The sequence below is a fragment of the Panthera uncia genome (genome assembly GCF_023721935.1).
Source record: "Panthera uncia isolate 11264 chromosome A1 unlocalized genomic scaffold, Puncia_PCG_1.0 HiC_scaffold_16, whole genome shotgun sequence".
Classification (NCBI taxonomy): domain Eukaryota; kingdom Metazoa; phylum Chordata; class Mammalia; order Carnivora; family Felidae; genus Panthera; species Panthera uncia.
The window spans coordinates 64,917,469-64,937,607 of NW_026057576.1; the positions used below are offsets into that span (position 1 = coordinate 64,917,469).

Below are 20,139 nucleotides of genomic sequence, written 5' to 3' on the forward strand. Positions count from 1 at the left end.
CAAGTGTTAAAATTCATATTTATAATAGTTAACCGAACTGCTTCATCACAAAATCCAACCACGGAAGAAGTCGCTTCGCTTTTCAGAAATGAACAGAATCAGAATAAAGCAATGTGTGGATTTCAGAACACCATGCTCAGGCAGGCCTGGAGAGATCTACATTTAGAAGGCTGAGATCTAATGTCCGAACTCTTACAAAAGCTGGTTTTTGTTAGTGTTTTCAGCTGGCCTGGATGACTTGCCTCTGAATGTCTGTACCCCAGGCACTCCTGACCACTGCTTTACAAAGCACCGTTTTTACCCACCCGCCTCCAATCTATGGGAAGATGACATGTATGCTCAAAAAAGCACTAGCTTAGATACCCCAAATCCCAATCTGATTATAAGATTTAGTCTGGGCTACCATGCTACTTCATGTGAGGCTTCTTGAAATTCTTAACCCCTTTGGTCTACATTCCCTTATTTTGTAAGATAAGAATTGTGGATTGCTTGCCAGTGCTCTCTCCGTTTTTAAAATGTTATGATGCGGGGCACCTGGGTGGCCTAGTCGGCTAAGCCTCCGACTTCAGTTCAGGTCATCGTCTTGTGGTTCGTAAATTCAAGCCCCGTGTCAGATCCTGTTCTGACAGCTCGGAGCCTGGAGCCTGCTTCAGATTCTGTGTCTCTCTCTCTCTCTGCCCCTCTCCGGCTCATAGTCTTTCTCTCTCGAAAATAAATTAAAAAATGTAAAACAATGAACATTTCATGATGCTTACTGGTCACTCTTTTTGGACAACTTTAATCTCCACAGTTTTTGTATCTACCGTCTCTGTTATCCCAACCTAGTCTCCAAGGAAAACCATCGATAGAAAAACCTTATCGACTTACACGGCACACTGGAAAGAGCATGAGGTTTTGAATCCTGCTTTTTGCCAGCTGTATCCCTATCTTTGAGTGACATTAGTGTCATTTTCCCATCTAAAAGAGAGAATGGCGATAATCACTGTATAAGGTATTAAGATTAAATTAACTCACTACTGGGCATACAGCTGTCCTCTATAAGCATTATTTCTTCCTTGCTCTTTTCAAATCCTGAATTTTGGCTACCAATGGAAAAAAAAAAAGGTTCTTTAAATATGCTAGGTCTATTTATTAAGAAAATGCCTTATATCTATAGATTGTGAAACAAAGTAATTTCTCATGCTTCTCTTTGAAACAGGTACTATCTTTAGATTGGCTTAGAGCCCTTCACTGGCTTCTCCAGCCCTGAAGACAAAAGGCAAAAATCCGAAACTGGGTCGCGCAAGCTGACCCTTCTCACATGTGTAGCCTCAGCTTCTTCTGGCTTCTCACTCCACAGCCCGGCCAAAGGAGTCCACTGTCATTTTCTCCAAATACCCCATTGCTTGCAGAACCTCTACTGTCCACTTTGCCTGATTCGTCCTTTAAGTGTTAGCTTAAATTATCACTTCCTTGAAGAAATCTGACACTTCTACTTGTCCCTATGTTCCACCAAGAACTAGTTTAAATCTCTGGAGTTATAACCTCCCAGAGCACTGGGAGCTCTGGGAGGTTTATCTTTTATAATTCACACTGTCATTATATATTTGGTATCAGTTACCCGACTAGACCACTTATTTCTATCTCTACCATTATACCCCCAATATTGACCAGCTTCTGTAGCATGCAGGCACTCAGATATTTACTGAATTGAATTTTAATATTGAATTAATTTGCAATACTGAATTCTAATGCTGTGTGCATTACAAATACGTATTTATCAAGAGCCCCGAAGGATTGTGAGTCAGATAACTTCAGATACACAAAGAAGCCCCACACAAGTAGGGATATCAAGACGCCTTTGTTCCGTCTGTCTCTTTGGCAGGTATACTGTGGTGACACCACTCAAGCAGAACACGTTGGTTATCAAAATGCTTAATATCCACTCGTCACCAGCTTGTCTGGTCAAATCTGTGGCTGAGGTGATTGTTCAAAGAAAAAGATGAGTCGGTGGCTCTAGGGCACAGGTGTGAAACCCCATTTATGGAGCTCCTCAAATTTGCTCAGCCCTACCTGCCTTCCTCCCTGGTCACTGCTACAGCCTCCTGCTGTCTAACCTCACTGGGGAGGAGAGCCAGGCTCGGCTTGGGCCATGACTGAACCACTGCCGGCCTGACCCATGGAGGCTCCAGCTCCTCCCACTACTTCCAGGACCTGAAGGTCACGGTGCATGGTATCAGGCCTCAACAAGCCAAAATGCAATGAGACAGGAGATGGGAAAGAAGCTAATTCCTCACTCCCAGTCTTTTCTTAAACAGGCAATTCTGAAGTACTAGTGGCACAGGACCTTGCTCTAGATTTAGGACATAATTTCAGTAATAGGATATTTTCCTTCCTTCTCCTCTCTCCTGAATCACTTCCTTTCATGCTCCACACCGGTTTTATTCTACATGTTCTGATTTCTTTTGGAGAATTTGTTTATTTTGGGCTAAAAATGCCAGAAAACCTCAATATCCTCACGCGTTTTCTTTTCCTCCTTGGAGGGAATTACAGTAGTTACGACTAGTGATTTTGTATTATGTGTTGTGCAGATCTCTACCTACCAGGTGGAGGAGCCAAGGGGGCTTTATTTCTTGAACAGCCTAAAGCCTTTCTAAATTACTGGGCAAAATGTTCCTATGAAGACTTTACTGAAATCTACCCACCATTCTTCTCCCTCTCTCAAAATTTTTTTTTTAATGTTTATTCATTTTTGAGAGACAGGGGTTGTGCGGAGACAGAGAGGGACACAGAATCTGAAGCAGGCTCCAGCCTCTGGGCTGTCAGCACAGAGCCCGAAGCGGGCCTCGAACTCACGGACCTCGAGATCATGACCTGAGCTGAAGTCAGATGCTTAACCGACCGAGTCACCCAGGCATCCCTTTTTCTCCCTCTCTTAAACCCACTTTCACTGTTCCTGAGCACAGATGAAGTTTTGTCCCCCTGAAGCTCACGGGCCAGGAGCTAACAACCACTCTACTCTATGTACAGTACTTAGCCTACAGATACTTCATTATCATTTTTCCCAAGGATCCAACTAAATAAAGAGAAAAGCCTCATTTGAACTACTATGTTTCTAAGTCATTCCTATACTTTCCTACTCTTTCCAAATTGGTAAGAAAAGATGATAAACATTTAATTAACTGAAGTTCAATGAAAGTTTATTCAATTGAATTAAAATAGAATATCTGAAGTATTGTGTTTACTCAGTTTACCTTATTAATTTTTAAAGTAGTTTTATGCTTCTCTTTAAATGTAAAATAATTTCAGATTGAGTTTTCTTCTGTTTGACCCTTGACTAATTTATGGATCAGTGGCCATGATAAACACAATACTTTGTAATTTTGCCCTACAGCATTTTTCAAGAATTGTCTTTGACCTAAACAGATAATACCCTGCATTCTATAATTTCAAATTTCCTTTCTGACAAATACAAGTCCTTTAAACTCTTTTTGTTTTCATTCTTCTGGGGAAATGTGTCATGTTCCTTTCAGTTCCTTTCTGGAGGGTAGAAGTCCTCAGCTGCTCAGCCCAATCCCAAGGAACTTCCCTGCTAACGGACAGACCTACTCATGAAAGACCGTTCCCAACAATGTGACAAGTATAGGACGAAAGTTCAGAAACTTCAATTTTCACATCTGAACAGATGTTGCCAAGGTCTCTCCCAATTCTGCGTTCTAAGACAGTTGTGAGTACTCCACCAGAATAATAACAGAATTCTGCCCATTCTGTTCATACAAGTCATACAAGACTTTCTGAAGTCTTGCACAAACACATGTATTTGACTTTCCTTTAAAGTAATTATTTGCATTTTGGCAAATACAAAACTTAGGACAACATTTGCCTTTATACAAGTCATAGTTAGTTTGTATCAGTAATTCAATACTTACCTAAAAGAATCATAAGCACTCATGTCCACACGAAGTCCATTTATGAACAGACAAGCATCACCTGGCTGAATTTCAAATCTAGCATGAAGACCCTTGAAATAGAGCAGGGGAATGGTTAACCAAGTCATGTACCAACAGTGATCTATGCCAGGAGTCAGCAAACTTTCTGAGGGTCATATAGTAAGTAGTTTAGGCTTTGCTGGCCACATCATCTCTGTCACAACCACTCAACTCTGTCCTTACAGCAAGAAAGCAGACACAGACGTGTAAACAAATGGGCGTGACTATGTTCCAACAAAACCTTTATTTATAAAAACAGGTGGCAGGCCAGATTTGGCCTATAGCTGCAGCAGTTCACCCACCCAAGCTAAGTGATGGAAATCTTATGATAGGTTAGAGATACAAATACCCGAATATTTTGATTCTGCAATACAGGATATTAACGGTCCACTTCAGGGCGCCTGGCTCTGTCAGTTAACCATCTGACTTCAGCTCTGGTCATGATCCTCGTGGTTTGTGAGTTCAAGCCCCACATCGGGCTCTGTGCTGACAGCTCAGAGCCTGAAGCCTGCTTCGGATTCCGTGTCCCATCCCCTTTCTCTCTGCACTTCCCTTGCTCTCAAAAATGAATAAACTTAAAAAAAATAATAAAGTTCTAATTCTACGACAATTACTTAATTCATTTTGTATCACGTGTGTATGCAGTTGTACACACACTTAGAATTTGATAGGTGCCACACACCTAACCCAGGACTCAAAACTTGGGTGTATCTGTAAATATTTGTTGGAGATCACTCTAAGTTCATAAAGGCTTCCATTAAAGACTTATCTCAATGTTGTTTTTTCATTCAGTAAATATCCCCTGAGCACGCGCTCTGAGCTAGAAACCACTCCAGGCATTAGAGCAGTAACAAAAGTACAGAATGTGACCTTCTTGCCAGTGAGGGGGTCAAATCAACTTTAAAGCCTAGTCTTGCTACTTAGTCACGGTAAGATTTGGATACAGTTATTTGCTTCGTATGTCTCAGTTTCATCATCATCATCTGCAAAACGGGTGTACTTATTCCCATCTCACAAGTTATAGGCTGTAGATGTGATATATATTGGTGCCTATTCACATATGCGGCACTCACAAACGAAGCTTTTATTATTATTGTTAGCAGGGCAGGCAAATTCATTTAGAAGGAAAAACAATTTCAAAACAGTGCATTTCAGTGATGCTATGTGAGTGACCTAACGGAGACTTCTATAAATTATTCTGGAAAGACACGTGAAGCAATTAATGTGAGGAGATTCAGAGAAGGCTTGGCAGAGGTAAATTTTTCTCTATGGTGATCACTCACCACGACAGGTTACATAAAGAGAAGGGAGAGAAGGAACTAAATTTGTAATAGGTCAGAAAGTATTTCCACTTGATTTACAGAATACTAGCAAGAGGTTAAACCTGAGAAGATTCATAGGTAAAATAGGATTTATCTTTAGCTATTTCTATGCCTTTCTATCGAAGACTTATTCTAAGAAATCTGCATTCCAACTTCATAATCTACAGATGTCTAATGAACTCATCACTGTTTTCCCCAAAACTTGCCCTGAACCTTCACACACATGGCCTCCAGCTCTCTCCAGCACCTCATTCATTTTTAGGCATCTCAACAGTAAGGAGACAGCATATCAAGTACACAGATCTATACTAAATTGCTAATTCCCTCAAGAATGCTGATGCCAGCCCCTGTGCCTCGAACAAAGAAGATACTCAAAAAAGGGTAATAAATTAAACTCAGTGGATTTGATTGCTAAAATACTGTCTACTGGCCGACAAGTTCTTTCTCATTCCCCTCAGAGGAGTGAGCCTTAAATCCTGGAAAATTACCCTGAGAATATGATTTAAGGTAGCTTTTCGCAAATCAAAAGGTAACACTTCAGTTTCCAACAATATGATGAACCAGAGATCCTGAAATTCTAACTAAAAAAAAAAATACAACATGCTGGATTAAAATATTAATAATGCCCTCTAAATAAATGGTTTAGTTCTTAAAAGTAAAGCATCTAAGGGCAGAAAAGAAGTGGGAAGAGGAGTCAAGGATGTAAGTGAACACTGAAGGCCCTGCCCCCAAGGAAATCTCAAGCTTCCCAGGTAGCCTAAAGCTTAGGGTTTTAAGGGTGGGCCCACCCAGGGCAGGGAGGAATGTCAGATCCTTGTGCGCACAAAGGAGTGTTATACTCACAGTGAGCCTGGCAGAAACAGCATAGAAATTTGCCGATCTCCCCTTGGTTCTTGGCGGGGGAAGAACAAGTTTTCAGTAAGGATTCATGACCTCTTTCATTTTTAGGAGTTTGAGGCTTGACTTCACACTATTTTTAAGGTCTAAAACACACACAAAGACCTTTTATTGGAAGTGGAATTAAGCTGGGGGTGCTCCTAGGCTTTGAGCAGAAATGAATACAAATTCCCAGTGAGAAACAGGACCTCATTCAAAAAAAGAGGGGATAAGCTGAGGCTGAGGAGAGATCCAACTGGCAGAGAAGTAGGGAAACCTGTAGTTCCCTCATCCCTCAAACACAGCAGTGTTGAGGCCAAAGGACTTTGAATTCCAAGAGTCCAGGCCACAGAGTGACAAAGACGTCTCCAGGGACCCATGGGGACAACCTGGCGGGTCATAGGTGCGTGATTGCGAACTGGGAAAGATAAAACAGGCTGCATAATGCAGGGATGGGAGGGATCCCCTTCTGCACAGAGACAAAAGGATGAAAAAGAGAGACTAAGGAAGCGTAGGACTATATCTGGACAAGAGAAAAACCACAGAGCAGGACAGAGAAAGATCCAGTCTCTAACTGTGGGGCTTCCTCTGAACTGAGGCTGGCTCCCCTGTTTGTGCACCTGGGGAGGAGGGGAGCCAGCCCTGGGCTCGGTACCTAGTTCAGAGGTGCAGTCTGCAGTGGGAGAAAGTGATCCTCTCCCTGGAGTGCTGTGGGAAGAAGGTATATAACCATTCAAAGGACAAAGGCTGCCTGTGCCCACCAGCCAGAAGTCATATCTGCCACACGGAGTGCCTCTTCCCCGGAACTGTGGTGCACAGAGCAGAGCCCTTTAAGACATCGGGGTTTAAATCCCAGACGTGAGCCAGGGAGATGCGAGAGTTGGGGGAGTGGGGCAAACTGCTTCATTCACGCCCTCCTGCGGCACTGCAAGGATGGCCTGAATGAGTGGTTTGGGACACCTGGTCGGTGAAGGAGAGACTGGAGTGTCGCCATTTTTCTCCCCACCACCTCCAACATGTGGCATCAGGGAAGGGACAGCAGGTTCACAGTGGAGGCGGGGACCCGCCCACACCAAACCATGCCCCTCTGTGCCTGCTGACTCTGGATCTACTGGGACAGGACAGATGTTAACCAGACAGCCCCTCCTCCAGACCAGTGCTGCCCCTGGTTCCAAGGCCCCCAGTGGTTTTGCATTTTCTAATTCTTGGACAATTCTTGTTTTGTGTGTGTGTACGTGTGTGTATATATATAAATACACACACGTTTTTTTTTTTCCCCCTCTTCCTTTTCTCCTTATTTCTTCCCTTCTCTAGTCTGGTTATTCTGGTTGTTGGTTTGTTTAAGCAGACATATTGAATCTATTCTCTTTACTATTCTATATCTCCTTCAGTGTCCCCTCTGTCTGGATTAAGCCATAGAGTTTCTCTGGTCAATTTTCTTTTCTTTTTCCCTGCTCCTGTCATCTCTCTCTTTGTATGGGATAAGGCCTCTTCCATCAACACCATCACCCCGTTGTTTTGCTGTAGCTGGTGTTTTTGTTTTGTTTTTCTGTTTTTTGTTTTCTTTTCCAAGGCTACTTCAGCGAACAAATCAAAGCACACCTAGTGGAAGGTCCAAAACATCACGATGGGTAGGGAGATAAAGCAACCACAGTCACAACAACAGAGAGCAAGTAGCACACTCCAAAAAACACCTCCTGAAGGGCCAGGCCCTGGAGACTGTATGACCCCTCTTTAATATAGTAGTGCAGGACACATAGCAAGCTTTTAAAACACATAAGGGACAGGGAACTAGCCAAAATGATGAAACGGAAGAATTTTCCTCAAAAGAAATTTCAGGAAGAAATGACAACTAAAGAATTGATCAAAAGATATAAACAACATAAGTGAACAAGAATTTAGAATAGTCATAAGATTAATTGCTGGGCTTGAAAGAAACATGGAAGACAGCAGAGATCTATTGCTGCACAGATCAAGGAAGTAAAAAATAGTCATGATGAATTTAAAAATGTTGTAAATGAGGTGCAAAATAAACTCGAGGCAGTGACAGCAAGGATTCAAGAGGCAGAGGGGAGATTAAGTGAAAGAGAAGACAAAATTATGGCAAAGATGAAGCTGAGAAAAAGAGAGGTAAGAAAATTCTGGACCACGAGGGGAGAATTAGAGAACTAAGTGGTAAAATGAAATGGAACAATATCCATATCATAGGAGTTCCAGAAGAAGAAGAACAGAGAAAGGGGCCGAAGGTGTACTTGAACAAATTGTAGGTAAGAACTTCCCCAATCTGGGGAAGGAAACAGACATTGAAATCTAGGAGGCACAGAGAACTCCCTTCAGACGTAACTTGAATCCATCTTCTGTGTGACATGTCATAGTGAAACTGGCAAAATATGAAGATAAAGAGAACTCTGAAAGCTAGGGATGGACAAATTAGACACCCACACACTACTAAAACTCAAATGGGAAGAAACAGAAAATTTAAACAGACCCATAACTAGACAAATGGGCCTTAAGGTCTACAAGGGTACCCATAAGGGTAGTAGCAGACCAATCTACTGAAATGGGGCAGGCCAGAAAGGAGTGGCAGGGAGTTTTCAACGTGCTGAAAAAGAAAAATATGCAACCAAGAATCCTTTGTTCAGCAAGCCTGTCATTCAGAATAGAAGGAGAGATAAAGGCTTTCCCAGACAAACAAAAACTGAAGGAGTTTATGACCACTAAACCAGCCCTGCAAGAGATTCTAAGGGGGACTCTGTGAGTGGAATGTTGCAAGGACCACAAAGGACCAGAGACATCACTATAAGCATGAAACCTACAGATAACACAATGACACTAAATCCGTATCTTTCAGTAATAACACTGAATGTAAATGGACTAAATGCTCCAATCAAAAGACATAGGGTATCAGAATGGATTAAAAAAAAAAACAAACAAAACCAAGACCCATCTATTTGCTGTCTACAAGAGACTCATTTTAGACCTGAGGACACCTTCAGATTGAAAGTGAGGGGATGGAGAACCATCTATCATGCTACTGGAAGTCAAAAGAAAGCTGGAGTAGCCATTACTTATATCAGATAAACTAGATTTTAAACTAAAGGCTGTAACAAGAGATGAAGAAGGGCATTATATCATAATTATGATGTGTATCCATCAAGAAGAGCTAAAAATTATAAATGTCTATGCACTGAATTCAGGAGAACCCAAATATATAAAACAATCACAAACATGAGCATCTTATTGTTAAGAATGTGGTAATTGCAGGGGACTTTAATACTGCACTTACAGAAATGGACAGATCATCCAGACAGAAAATCAATAAAGAAACAATGGCCCTGAATGATACAATGGACAAGATGGACTTGACAGATATATTCAGAACTTTTCATCCTAAAGCAGCAGAATATACATTTTACTCTAGTGCACATGGAACATTCTCCAAGATAGATCATATGCTGGGTCACAAAACAGTCCTCAATAAATATAAAAGAATTGAGATCATACCATGCACATTTTCAGATCACAATGCTATGAAACTTGAAATCAATCACAGAAAAAAAATTGGAAAGCCTCCAAATGCATGGAGGTTAAAGAACATCCTACTAAAGAATGAATGGGTCAACCAGGCAATTACAGAAGAAATTAGCAAATATATGGAAACAAATGAAAATGAAAACACAACAGTCCAAACCCCTTGGGATGCAGCAAAGGGAGTCCTAAGAGGAAAATACATAGCAACCCAGGCCTATCTCAAGAAACAAGAAAAATTCCAAATACAAAATCTAATAGCACACCTAAAGGAACTAGAAGCAGAACAACAAAGGAACCCCGGGCCAGCAGCAGAAGAGAAATAATAAAGATCAGAGCAGAAATAAACAATATAGAATCCCCCCCCCCCAAAAAAAAAAAAAACAGTAGAACAGATCAATGAAACTAAGAGCTGGTTTTTTGAAAAAATAAACAAAATTGATAAACCCCTAGCCAGACTTCTCAAAAAGAAAAGAGAGATGACCCAAATAGATAAAATCATGAATGAAAATGGAATTATTACAATCAATCCCTCAGAAATACAAGCACTTATCAGAGAATACTATGAAAAATTATATGCCAACCAGCTGGACAACCTAGAAGAAATGGACAAATTAGACACCCACACACTACTAAAACTCAAATGGGAAGAAATAGAAAATTTAAACAGACCCATAACTAGTAAAGAAATTGAATCAGTTATCAAAAATCTCCCAACAAATAAGAGTCCTGAGTCAGATGGCTTCCCAGGGAAATTCTACCAGACATTTAAAGCAGAGTTAATACCTATCCTTCTCAAGCTATTTAAAAAAAAATAGAAACGGAAGGAAAACTTCCGGACTCATTCTATGAAACCAGCATTACCTTGATTCCGAAACCAGAAAGAAACCCCACAAAAAAAGGAGAATTACAGACCAACATCCCTGATGAACATGGATGCAAAATTTCTCGACAAGATACTAGCAAATTGAATTCAACAGTATATAAAAAGAATTTTTCACCATGATCAAGTAGGAATCTTTCTTGAGCTGCAGGGCTGGTTCAATATTCGCAAATCAATCAATGTGATACGTCACATTAATAAAAGAACGGATAAGAACCACATGATCCTGTCAATACATCCAGAAAAAGCATGTGACAAAATACAGCATCCTTTCTTCATAAAAACCCTCAAGGAAGTCGGGACAGCAGGAATATACCTAAACATCATAAAAGCCATACATGAAAAGCCCACAGCTAATATCATCCTCAGTAGGGAAAAACTGAGAGCTTTCCCCCTGAGATCAGGGACACGACAGGGATGTCCACTCTCACCACTGTTGTTTAACATAGTGTTGGAAGTCCAGCTAGCTAGCATCAGCAATCAGACAACAAAATGAAATAAAAGGCATCAAAATTGGCAAAGAGGTCAAACTTTTACTTTTCGCAAATGACATGATACTCTACATGGAAAACCTGAAAGATTCCACCAAAAGGCTGCTAGAATGGATACATGAATTCAGCAAAGTCACAGGGTACAAAATCAATGTATAGAAATTGGTTACATTTCTATACATCAATAATGAAGCAACAGAAAGAGAAATCAAGAAATTGATCCCATTTACAATTGCACCAAAAGCCATAAAATACCTAGGAATAAACCTAACCAAAGATATAAAAAGATCTATATGCTAAAAACTATAGAAAACTCATGAAGGAAAATGAAGGAAACGGAACATCCCATGCTCATGGACTGGAAGAATATTGTTAAAATGTCAATACTGCCAAAAGCAATCTACACATTCAATGCAATCCCAATCAAAATTGCACTGGCATTCTTCTTAAAGCTAGAACAATCAATCCTAAAATTTGTATGGAACCACAAAAGACCCCGAATAGCCAAAGTAATACTGAAAAAGGAAACCAAAGTGGGAGGCATCACAATCCAAGACTTTAGTCTCTACTACAAAGCTGTAATCAAGACAGTATGGTATTGGCATAAAACAGACACAAAGACCAATGGAATAGAATAGAGTACCCAAAACTGGACCCACAAAATGTACGGCCAGCTAATCTTTCACAAAGCAGGAAAGAGTATCCAATGGAAAAAAGTCTCTTTAGCGAATGGTGCTGGGAGAACTGGACAGCAACATGTAGAAGAATGAAACGAGACCACTTTCTTACACCATACCCCAAAATTAACTCAAAATGGATGAAAGACCTAAATGTGAGACAGAAAACCATCAAAACCCTAGAGAAGTAGGCAACAACCTCTTTGACCTCAGCTGCAGCAATTTCTTGCTCTACACATCTCCAAAGGCAAGGGAATTAAAAGCAAAAATGGGACCTCATCAAGATAAAAAGCTTCTGCACTGCAAAGGAAATAATTAACAAAACTAAAAGGCAACTGATGGAATGGGAAAAGATATTTGCAAATGACATATCAGACAAAGGGTTGGTATCCAAAATCTACAAAGAACTTACCAAACTCAGCACCCAAAAAACAAATAATCCAGTGAAGAAATGGGCAGAAGACATGAATAGACACTTCTCCAAAGAAGACATCCAGATGGCCAACAGGCACATGAAAAGATTCTCAATGTCACTCATCATCAGGGAAATACAAATCAAAACCACAATCAGATATCACCTCACACCAGTCAGAGTGGCTAAAATGGGCAAACCAGGAAACTACAGATGCTGGCAAGAATGTGGAGAAACGGGAACCCTCTTGCACTGCTGGTGGGAATGCAAACTGGTGCAGCCACTCTGGAAAATAGTGTGGAGGTTCCTCAAAAAATTAAAAATAGAACTACCCTACGACCCAGCAACAGCACTACTAGGAATTTAGCCAAAGGATACAGGAGTGCTGATTCACAGGGGCACATGTACCCTAATGTTTACAGGAGCACTTTCAACAATAGCCAAATTATAGAAAGAGCCCAAATGTCCATTAACTGATGAATGGATAAAGATGTGGTTTATATATACAATACTGCTTGCCAATGAGAAAGAACGAAATCCTGTCATTTGCAGCAATGTGGATGAAACTGGAAGGTATTATGTTGAGTGAAATAAGTCAGTCAGAGAAGGACAGATATCATATGTTTTCATTCATGTGGATTTTGAGAAACTTAACACAAGACCATGGAAAAGGGAAAGGGAAAAAAAAATAGTTACAAACAGGGAGGGAGACAAACCGTAAGAGACTCTTAAATACAGAGAAAAATCTGAGGGTTGATGGTGGGGGTGGGTAAAGGGAAAAATGGGTGATGGGCATTGAGGTGGGCACTTGTTGGGATGAGCACTGGGTGTTGTATGTATGTAAGCAATGAACCATGGGAATCTACCCCAAAAACCAAGAGCACACTTTACACACTGTATGTTAGCCAATTTGACAATAAATTATATTAAAAAAATAAAGCAGAGGCTAAAAAAAAAAAAAAGAGGGAATACACTGTAACATATCCCTTTAACCACCAACAGAGCTGGGCCATTACCAGAAACTAAAAAAATTCCAACTGGGTGGACCCCAGAAGACTGGTAGAGCTTTATCATGGTAAATTTGCTTATAAACACATCTGGAGGGAGGCCCCCAAGCTGAAACTGCATCCATTCTGGATTTAAAATTTGAAGTCAGATATATTGTAATATAGAAGAGGTTCTCCCTCCCCTGCCCCCAGGATGAGTGATGAGAGAATAGAAGATTCTAAAGAAAATGTTTTACAGAAGAACTTTTGGGAAGGATATTCTAATCTTGGGATTTTTCTCAAGAATTCTAAAATTGTTGTCTCTTCTAAGTAATTAGTTCACATAATTAGAGAAGGTGTGAGCTTTTATTTGAATTAGATATAATCCTTTACTTGGATCTTGTATTTAAATACCTGCATTTGATTATGTAATTATGAAACTGAAACAATCTGTTTTACACTGCTGAAGTAAAAAACAACAACAACAACAAAACAACAACAACAACAAAGTTACCAGATCACCCTATCATATCTCCATTTTATTCCCCCAAACCAAAAAATGTTATGGAACACTAACAGCTCTTACAAGCAAATAGGAACAGATACACAGTAGACTGACATTTAATTTAAAATCAGGAAAAGCAGCTTCTGGTAAATCTCTGATCAAAATAACAATTCTGAACTTCGAAGGGAAATGTGCCATAGTTTGGAGTGAAATCAGTTGCCTCCTGAATAAAATCAAACCCAAATATACTTATGTACCTTCAGCACAGTCATAATATTTCCAGAATAATCTCTGCATGAGTTCAAAGTCAAACCACATAAAAACCTCTACACAATTCTCATGCCCATTCTGGCACCTTTCACTCTGTCTCCCAGCCTCTCTTTGTGGCCCGTAGAGGTGACCGGGGTTTTTCCCCCCCCACCGTTTCTCATTCATCCTTCTGGTGTCCCTTTATGCAAACACTAATACGTCCAGATATACATCTCGTTTTCCCTGCTTTCTTTCACAAAAGATAGATCCGCTCGCTGATTACACTATCAAACTTTCTAATTTTTAAAATCTGGTGTCTCAGTTTAACTTGGACCTGTATTTCTATTAGGAGTGAAGACAGATCATCTTTCTACATATTTAATGACCACTATTATTTCTTTCTTATGCATAAACCTCTTGTTTACACGTTTTGTGGGAACTGTACTCTTTGGTGTGGGGAGGATATGTCACAGCAGTGACGTACATCATGATTGTTCCAGTGCTCAGTCCACACTCAGGAACACTGCAAGGGATCCTGGGATTCCCGGCCTCTAGTCCCTACCACCCTCGTCTCCGTTTTTTTAGGTACCACTCACATGCCCCACACGGTAGCAGGTAACATGCACTACTGGTCCAAACCATTTAGCCAAGATTAATGACAGGAAAGCCATTACCATTCTTGTCCTTCTCCCAGCATGCTCCAAGGGAGATGGCTGAGACAGCAATATACACCACGGTTCTTTAGTTTACGGATTAAATTCAGATTTCTTGCTCTGAAATCAAAGCTTATTTCAAAACTATTTCACTGATTCCAAATGGAGGAGAGGTAGAAAGGTGATGGCAGTGGTGGCCCCAGTGGCCCTGAGCAGGCTGGAGTGACAATCCATGATGGCATGAACAGTCTGTGCTGGTGTCCCCACGGGGCAGGTCCCTACTGTTCTTTTAAATTTTCCACAGTATCCCTGGCTATTATTCCTTGCCTATCTTTTCCACGTGAAGTTTTAGATTTGTCAAGTTTCAGAAAAAAAAAAAAAGTAACCTTTGGTATTTTTATAGGTTCTGATTACAACTATAAATTAACTTCGAATTGACTTCGTTGTCAAGATGCTGTTTATGTTACTATTATAAATGGAGTCTTTCTCTCTTCTGACATCTTCCAACAAGTTGTTTGAACTAGTTGTTTGCAATATTTGGAACCCACTGATTTCTCTATATATTAATCGTGTAACCTATTACCTTTTGTTGGGGACTAAAGCACGTCCCTCTCCAAATTCAAATAACTGAAGCCCTCACCCCCGATGTGACTATATTTAGTGACAGGACCTACAGAGATGTAATTACAGTGAAATGAGGTCATGAGGGTGGTGCACTTCGTATGAGAGAGAGAGACAGAAAGGCCATGTGAAGACACACCAAGAAGGTGGCTGTCTGTCTACCAACCAGGAAGATAGCCCTCACCAGAAACAGAATCTGCCAAAACCACGATCTGAGACTTCTAGGCTCCCAAAATGTGAGAAAATAACTTGTCGAAGCCACCCAGTCCATGGGAGCCTGAGAAGACTAGAACACCTTTCTGTCTCCAGTTTTTGGCTTTTTCACAGATTCTCTTACGCTGCATTTCCCCCCAATTTTTATACTTCTAACATGTTTCTCTTAATTAATCATGTTGGCTAACAGCTAATACAATGATAAATTACAAGGACAATAATGAGCTTCATTGTCTTGTTCCTGATTTTGGTAAATATACAGCTGTTTATGTTGCTATTATAAATGGAGTCTTTTTCTTTTCTCACATCTTTTCCAATAGTAAGATGGTTTTTAAGCTGAGATACACACAAATACACATGTGCACACTTTAAAAAAAGGTCTCATTGATTTCTTTACGAAGTTTTTAAAAATGTTTTTACAGTCAGGAATAGATCTTGAATTGTGTAAAATGCTTTTCAGCATCTATGGAGAAAATCATGCCACTTTACAACAAATATCCAATGATATTATTATACAAACAGACTTCCTAATATTGAACCATCCTTGCATTCAAGTAAACTTGATTATGGCATATTATCCTTTTATTAGTTTCACTATTTTTGTCTTTTAGTGCATTAATTTTTAACCTGTATTATTTTCTTCTGCTTTCTTTTGATTTTCTTTATTGCTTTTCCTAACCTTTTAGGTCCTAAGTTTAATTCCTTTATTTTTAATCTTTTATTTTTACTGATGTAAGATTTTAAGGCTTTTCTCTGAACTTTGTTTTGTGCCCCAAAGATTCTAATAGCTTGTCTTTTTTTTAAATTTATCAAGAATACTGCAATTTTGATGTGTATTTTATTTTCCCTTCTACTTAAGAGTAAACAGAGTTTTAATCTCCCAGAGAAGAAGCCGTGTTCTCCTGATTTCTTTTTTTTAAATCAACTTCCAGTTTGAGTGCACAGGGATGAAACAATGTTTTTTTCTATTATATCTGCTTTCCAGTTTTTTTTTTTTGGGGGGGGGGTCATTACTCCATAACAATTTGAGAAAACACTTTTCTCTGTTATCAGGATATAAAATTTATTATATATCTGTAACACCTATCACATTGATAATGTTTGGTCGTATCTTTGTTTTTTGACTACATCAGTCTTAGGTAAATTCTGTTTTTCCTTCCATCTCCAGTAGTTTGTTTTATGAATATTCCTACAGTGCTTTGATGGATAGATATTAATAATTGTTACACTTTCATCAGTCTCATACAGGGCCATTTTTTGCTCATTAATACTTTCAGGCCTGAACCTGGCTTTATGGTATTAAGATCACTACCCCTGTAACACAGTATTTGCTTGGTCTACCACTGCCCCATCTTTAATCTTTAACATTTCTGAATTAGTTTAAGAGTTATTTCACATTTATGAGCCTAATGATTCAAACTGACAACTCTTGGTAATGTCAAGTTTATTTACATTGGTTGATACGACAGAGAGTAGCTGCAACTGTCATTCTTCCATGTTGCATTCACTCTTTCCGGGTGTTTCTAAAATTCATTCATGAATGGATTGTGGGGGGGTGGTGCATGTACATTTCTTTTAGGTTCTTTTCCAAGGGCAGATTTAGATCTCTGTTCCACTAGCTACTCTTACACATGTATCTTCATGGAATACCCTCAGCTCTTTAAAAGGTATCTAATGATGCTATTATAAAAAATAATTAGTTTTTAACCTCTTCCTGCTCTTGCACAGCCCACTTCTACTCAATAGCTTTCTACTCATTAGTGGCTAACTGTGCACTTTTAAGTATGTTTAGGCTCCACTGCGTGATTTTTCAGCTTTAATCCACTCCCATGATTCCCGAGTATCTCCGTTAAGGCAGTCAGCAAATTTATTCTATTTACCACCTCCCTACTTGTATTAGTTGCAATATTTTACTATGTCAGAGTGGACGCTATTTACATACTGCAGCATCGCCCTTTCCCTCACCTGCGTCTCTGTTTTAGTTGGACAATAAACTCATTCAATGCCCAACTAGGCAGTTTTTCTGCCAAAGCATCTTCTATGAGTTCTTGATCAGAAGAAATTCCTCAGGGAGCATGCTTTCCCTGAATTCTTGTTGTTCAACATTTTTTGTAGTCTATATATGCATATCTATCTGAGAGACAGTTTGAGGGACAGTTTTTCTTTCTCTGAGAATCCCATAGGCAGAACTTCACTGTCTTCTGGGGTTGAATACTGTTTTTGAAAATCTGATGCCAATTTGGTTTTCTTTCTTTATAATCCTTGTTGCTAAATGCACAAATAATTCCTTTTTTCCTACAGCCTTTATTTTGATGATTCTTGGTCAATTCTCCTAGTTATATGGTGTATCCTTTAAATAATGTGGATTCAAGTCTTTTATTTCAGAAAATGGTTTAATTACAGTTTTAAACATTTGCTCTGTCCATTTGTTTGGTTTTCTATTTCAGAAACTCTACTATAGGAATGCTGGACTTCCTTTACCTGCCTTTTAATTATCATCTGTCTTGAATCTTTTCTGCTTTACTTTCTTTGCATTTAATTCTATCCACTATGTCTTCTATGGGGTTTTCTAGAAGTACAATTCTCCCTTGTGCCTGCCATTTGTAGTTTTAGCTTTTACTTCTGAAATGGTTGCTTTCTATATCTTTGCAAAGCCCTCCCAGCTGTGGTTTCCCATTCTCTGGTCCTATTCTTGGCCCATCTTCACTGTGAGTCACTGTAATTCTGAAAGGTGTTGCTTCTCGACTTCAGTAGCTTTTCAAGCACACATCTGAATGTCGTGTTGCAATCTTCCTCTGCTTAGTGAGGTTTCTTCATTTACAGTGTAATTCTGCTCCTCCTTTCCCCCTTTACAGGGAGATCTTTACATGGATATAGTTCTAGCTTTCTGATAAGCATATCTGAATCACTTAGATTTTCTCGCACTAGACATTAGCAGGGGAGATGGTTTGGGAGTGAAAGAGGCAAAATTAGCCTTCCAGGTTTCCTGCTTTGAAGTTTCCTTATTGTCATCAACAGTTTCAGCTGGGTCACCCAATGTAGACAGTCTTCCTCAGATTCTCAAATATTAGCCCAGCTGAGAGGCTCTAATCACCAGGCACTTTTTCTCTTCACTTTGCCACTAAAGGATGATGACCTGGTCTCTTGGATGAACCACCCCACCCCCACCCCCCAGCTAGATTTTCTTAAATCTGCCACTTCCGTGCACTTCACATGACTCCTCTCTCCCCCTCCTGCAGCTGATGTGTGTGTGTGTGTTTTTAATTTTTATGAGAAATAGAGATCATGCAAGCATGAGCGGCAGAGGGGGAGAGAGAGAGAGAATCTTAAGCAGACTCCACACAGAGCCCGATGTGGGGCTCAATCCCAAGACCCTGGGATCATGACCTGAGCCAAAATCAGGAGTCAGACGCTCAACACACTGAGCCACCCAGGCGCCCCTCTCCTATTTGTTTTTAATCCTGCCCACCGCAGTGTTCCTACTCAGAGTGGAGCCCTCTCCCTTGAGGGTGAGTACTTGCTGATGATTGCTGGGATTGTCATGCTGGGACTCCTGCCATGTTCCATTCTTCCCCTCCATGCAACTGTAGCTTTATACTTAAGTTCTACTGGTGCTGGCATTTTCCACCACACACAAAATTGAGAGTTTGTAGGTTTTTGCCTTCTGATAGTTTTGCTGAAAATGTGGTTTCATTCTTTTTGTCGCTATATATGAATTCTACTCATTTTCTTTGTTGCTCTGTATGATTTTTAGGAGAATAAATGGGACTACTTTAAATTTGGCTGCAGCCATATTTCTATTGGAACCAGTCACTATATTCTTAGTAATAAAATGTCAACTTAGGCCAGCTTCAATTAAAAATGTGATATAACTAAATAAAATTAACCATAGCCAGACTTACCAGCTAAGTTGGTAATAAAATGCTGAACCATGCAAAAAATAAAGATATTAAAATTGAAAAGATCCAAATAATTCCTAAAAAATGAGAAGATAAACCAAATACTAGGATTGACACATAATGTTAATTCTGGATAATGTAAATGAAAGAATGACCTTTTTAAAATGTAATATTAGAATAACTCTTTCTGTAAGAATTCTAACCTTAAACTTGTCATTTTGACTACATTCCCATGATTTCTGCCATCTTATGGTTGTATATATTTACAAAATACGCTCACAGATTATTCTAATCCGAACTGTGTAATTACGTTTTACAGAAGAGGTTTAAAGAGAACTTCTCAAAGCTAGTACCAGGAACTAAACCCACAACTTTTGCCTTTCTCTCCTAATTCCATAGCTACTTTATTCCTTCACCTTTTCCAATAGCCCTAAAATCACCCTTTTATAGAGCAACAGACATTATTCTGCATTTCTTTGAAACATAGAAACAGTGTTTAATAGTTTCAGGAGCATAAGATAAAATACAATTTAGCAAACGGAAAAGTAACGTATAAAGCTTAATTATATTTGATATTACAGTATCCAAGTTCTTAATATAAAGAATCCCCGAATCTCAGTGGCTTCCCAGAGGAAACACTGATTTCTTGTTCATATCACATATTCACACCTTCAATTATCTTTGGCTCACCCCAGGGCCTTTTTCATTTCAGGTGCCAGACCAGGAGAGCAGCCTCTATGTGGGAGAGGCTGAGAGGGAGAGGCTGAGAGAGAGAGACAGAGACAGAGAGAGAGAGAGAGAGAGAGAGAGACAGAGAGAGAGAGAGAGAGACAAAGAGAGAGAGACAGAGAGAGGG

The 20,139-nt window shown here is 39.7% G+C and overlaps 1 protein-coding gene across 4 annotated transcripts in view; it reads right to left on the reverse strand.

Moving 5' to 3' along the window:
• UGGT2 (UDP-glucose glycoprotein glucosyltransferase 2) overlaps positions 1–20,139 on the reverse strand; it is a 192,566-nt gene that overhangs the window by 111,160 nt on the left and 61,267 nt on the right. For all 4 annotated transcript variants that reach the window (XM_049647155.1, XM_049647154.1, XM_049647157.1 and 1 more), the window contains one exon: positions 3,909–4,000. In XM_049647155.1, coding sequence (XP_049503112.1) covers positions 3,909–4,000 — 92 coding nt within the window. The remainder of the gene's footprint in view (positions 1–3,908; positions 4,001–20,139) is intronic.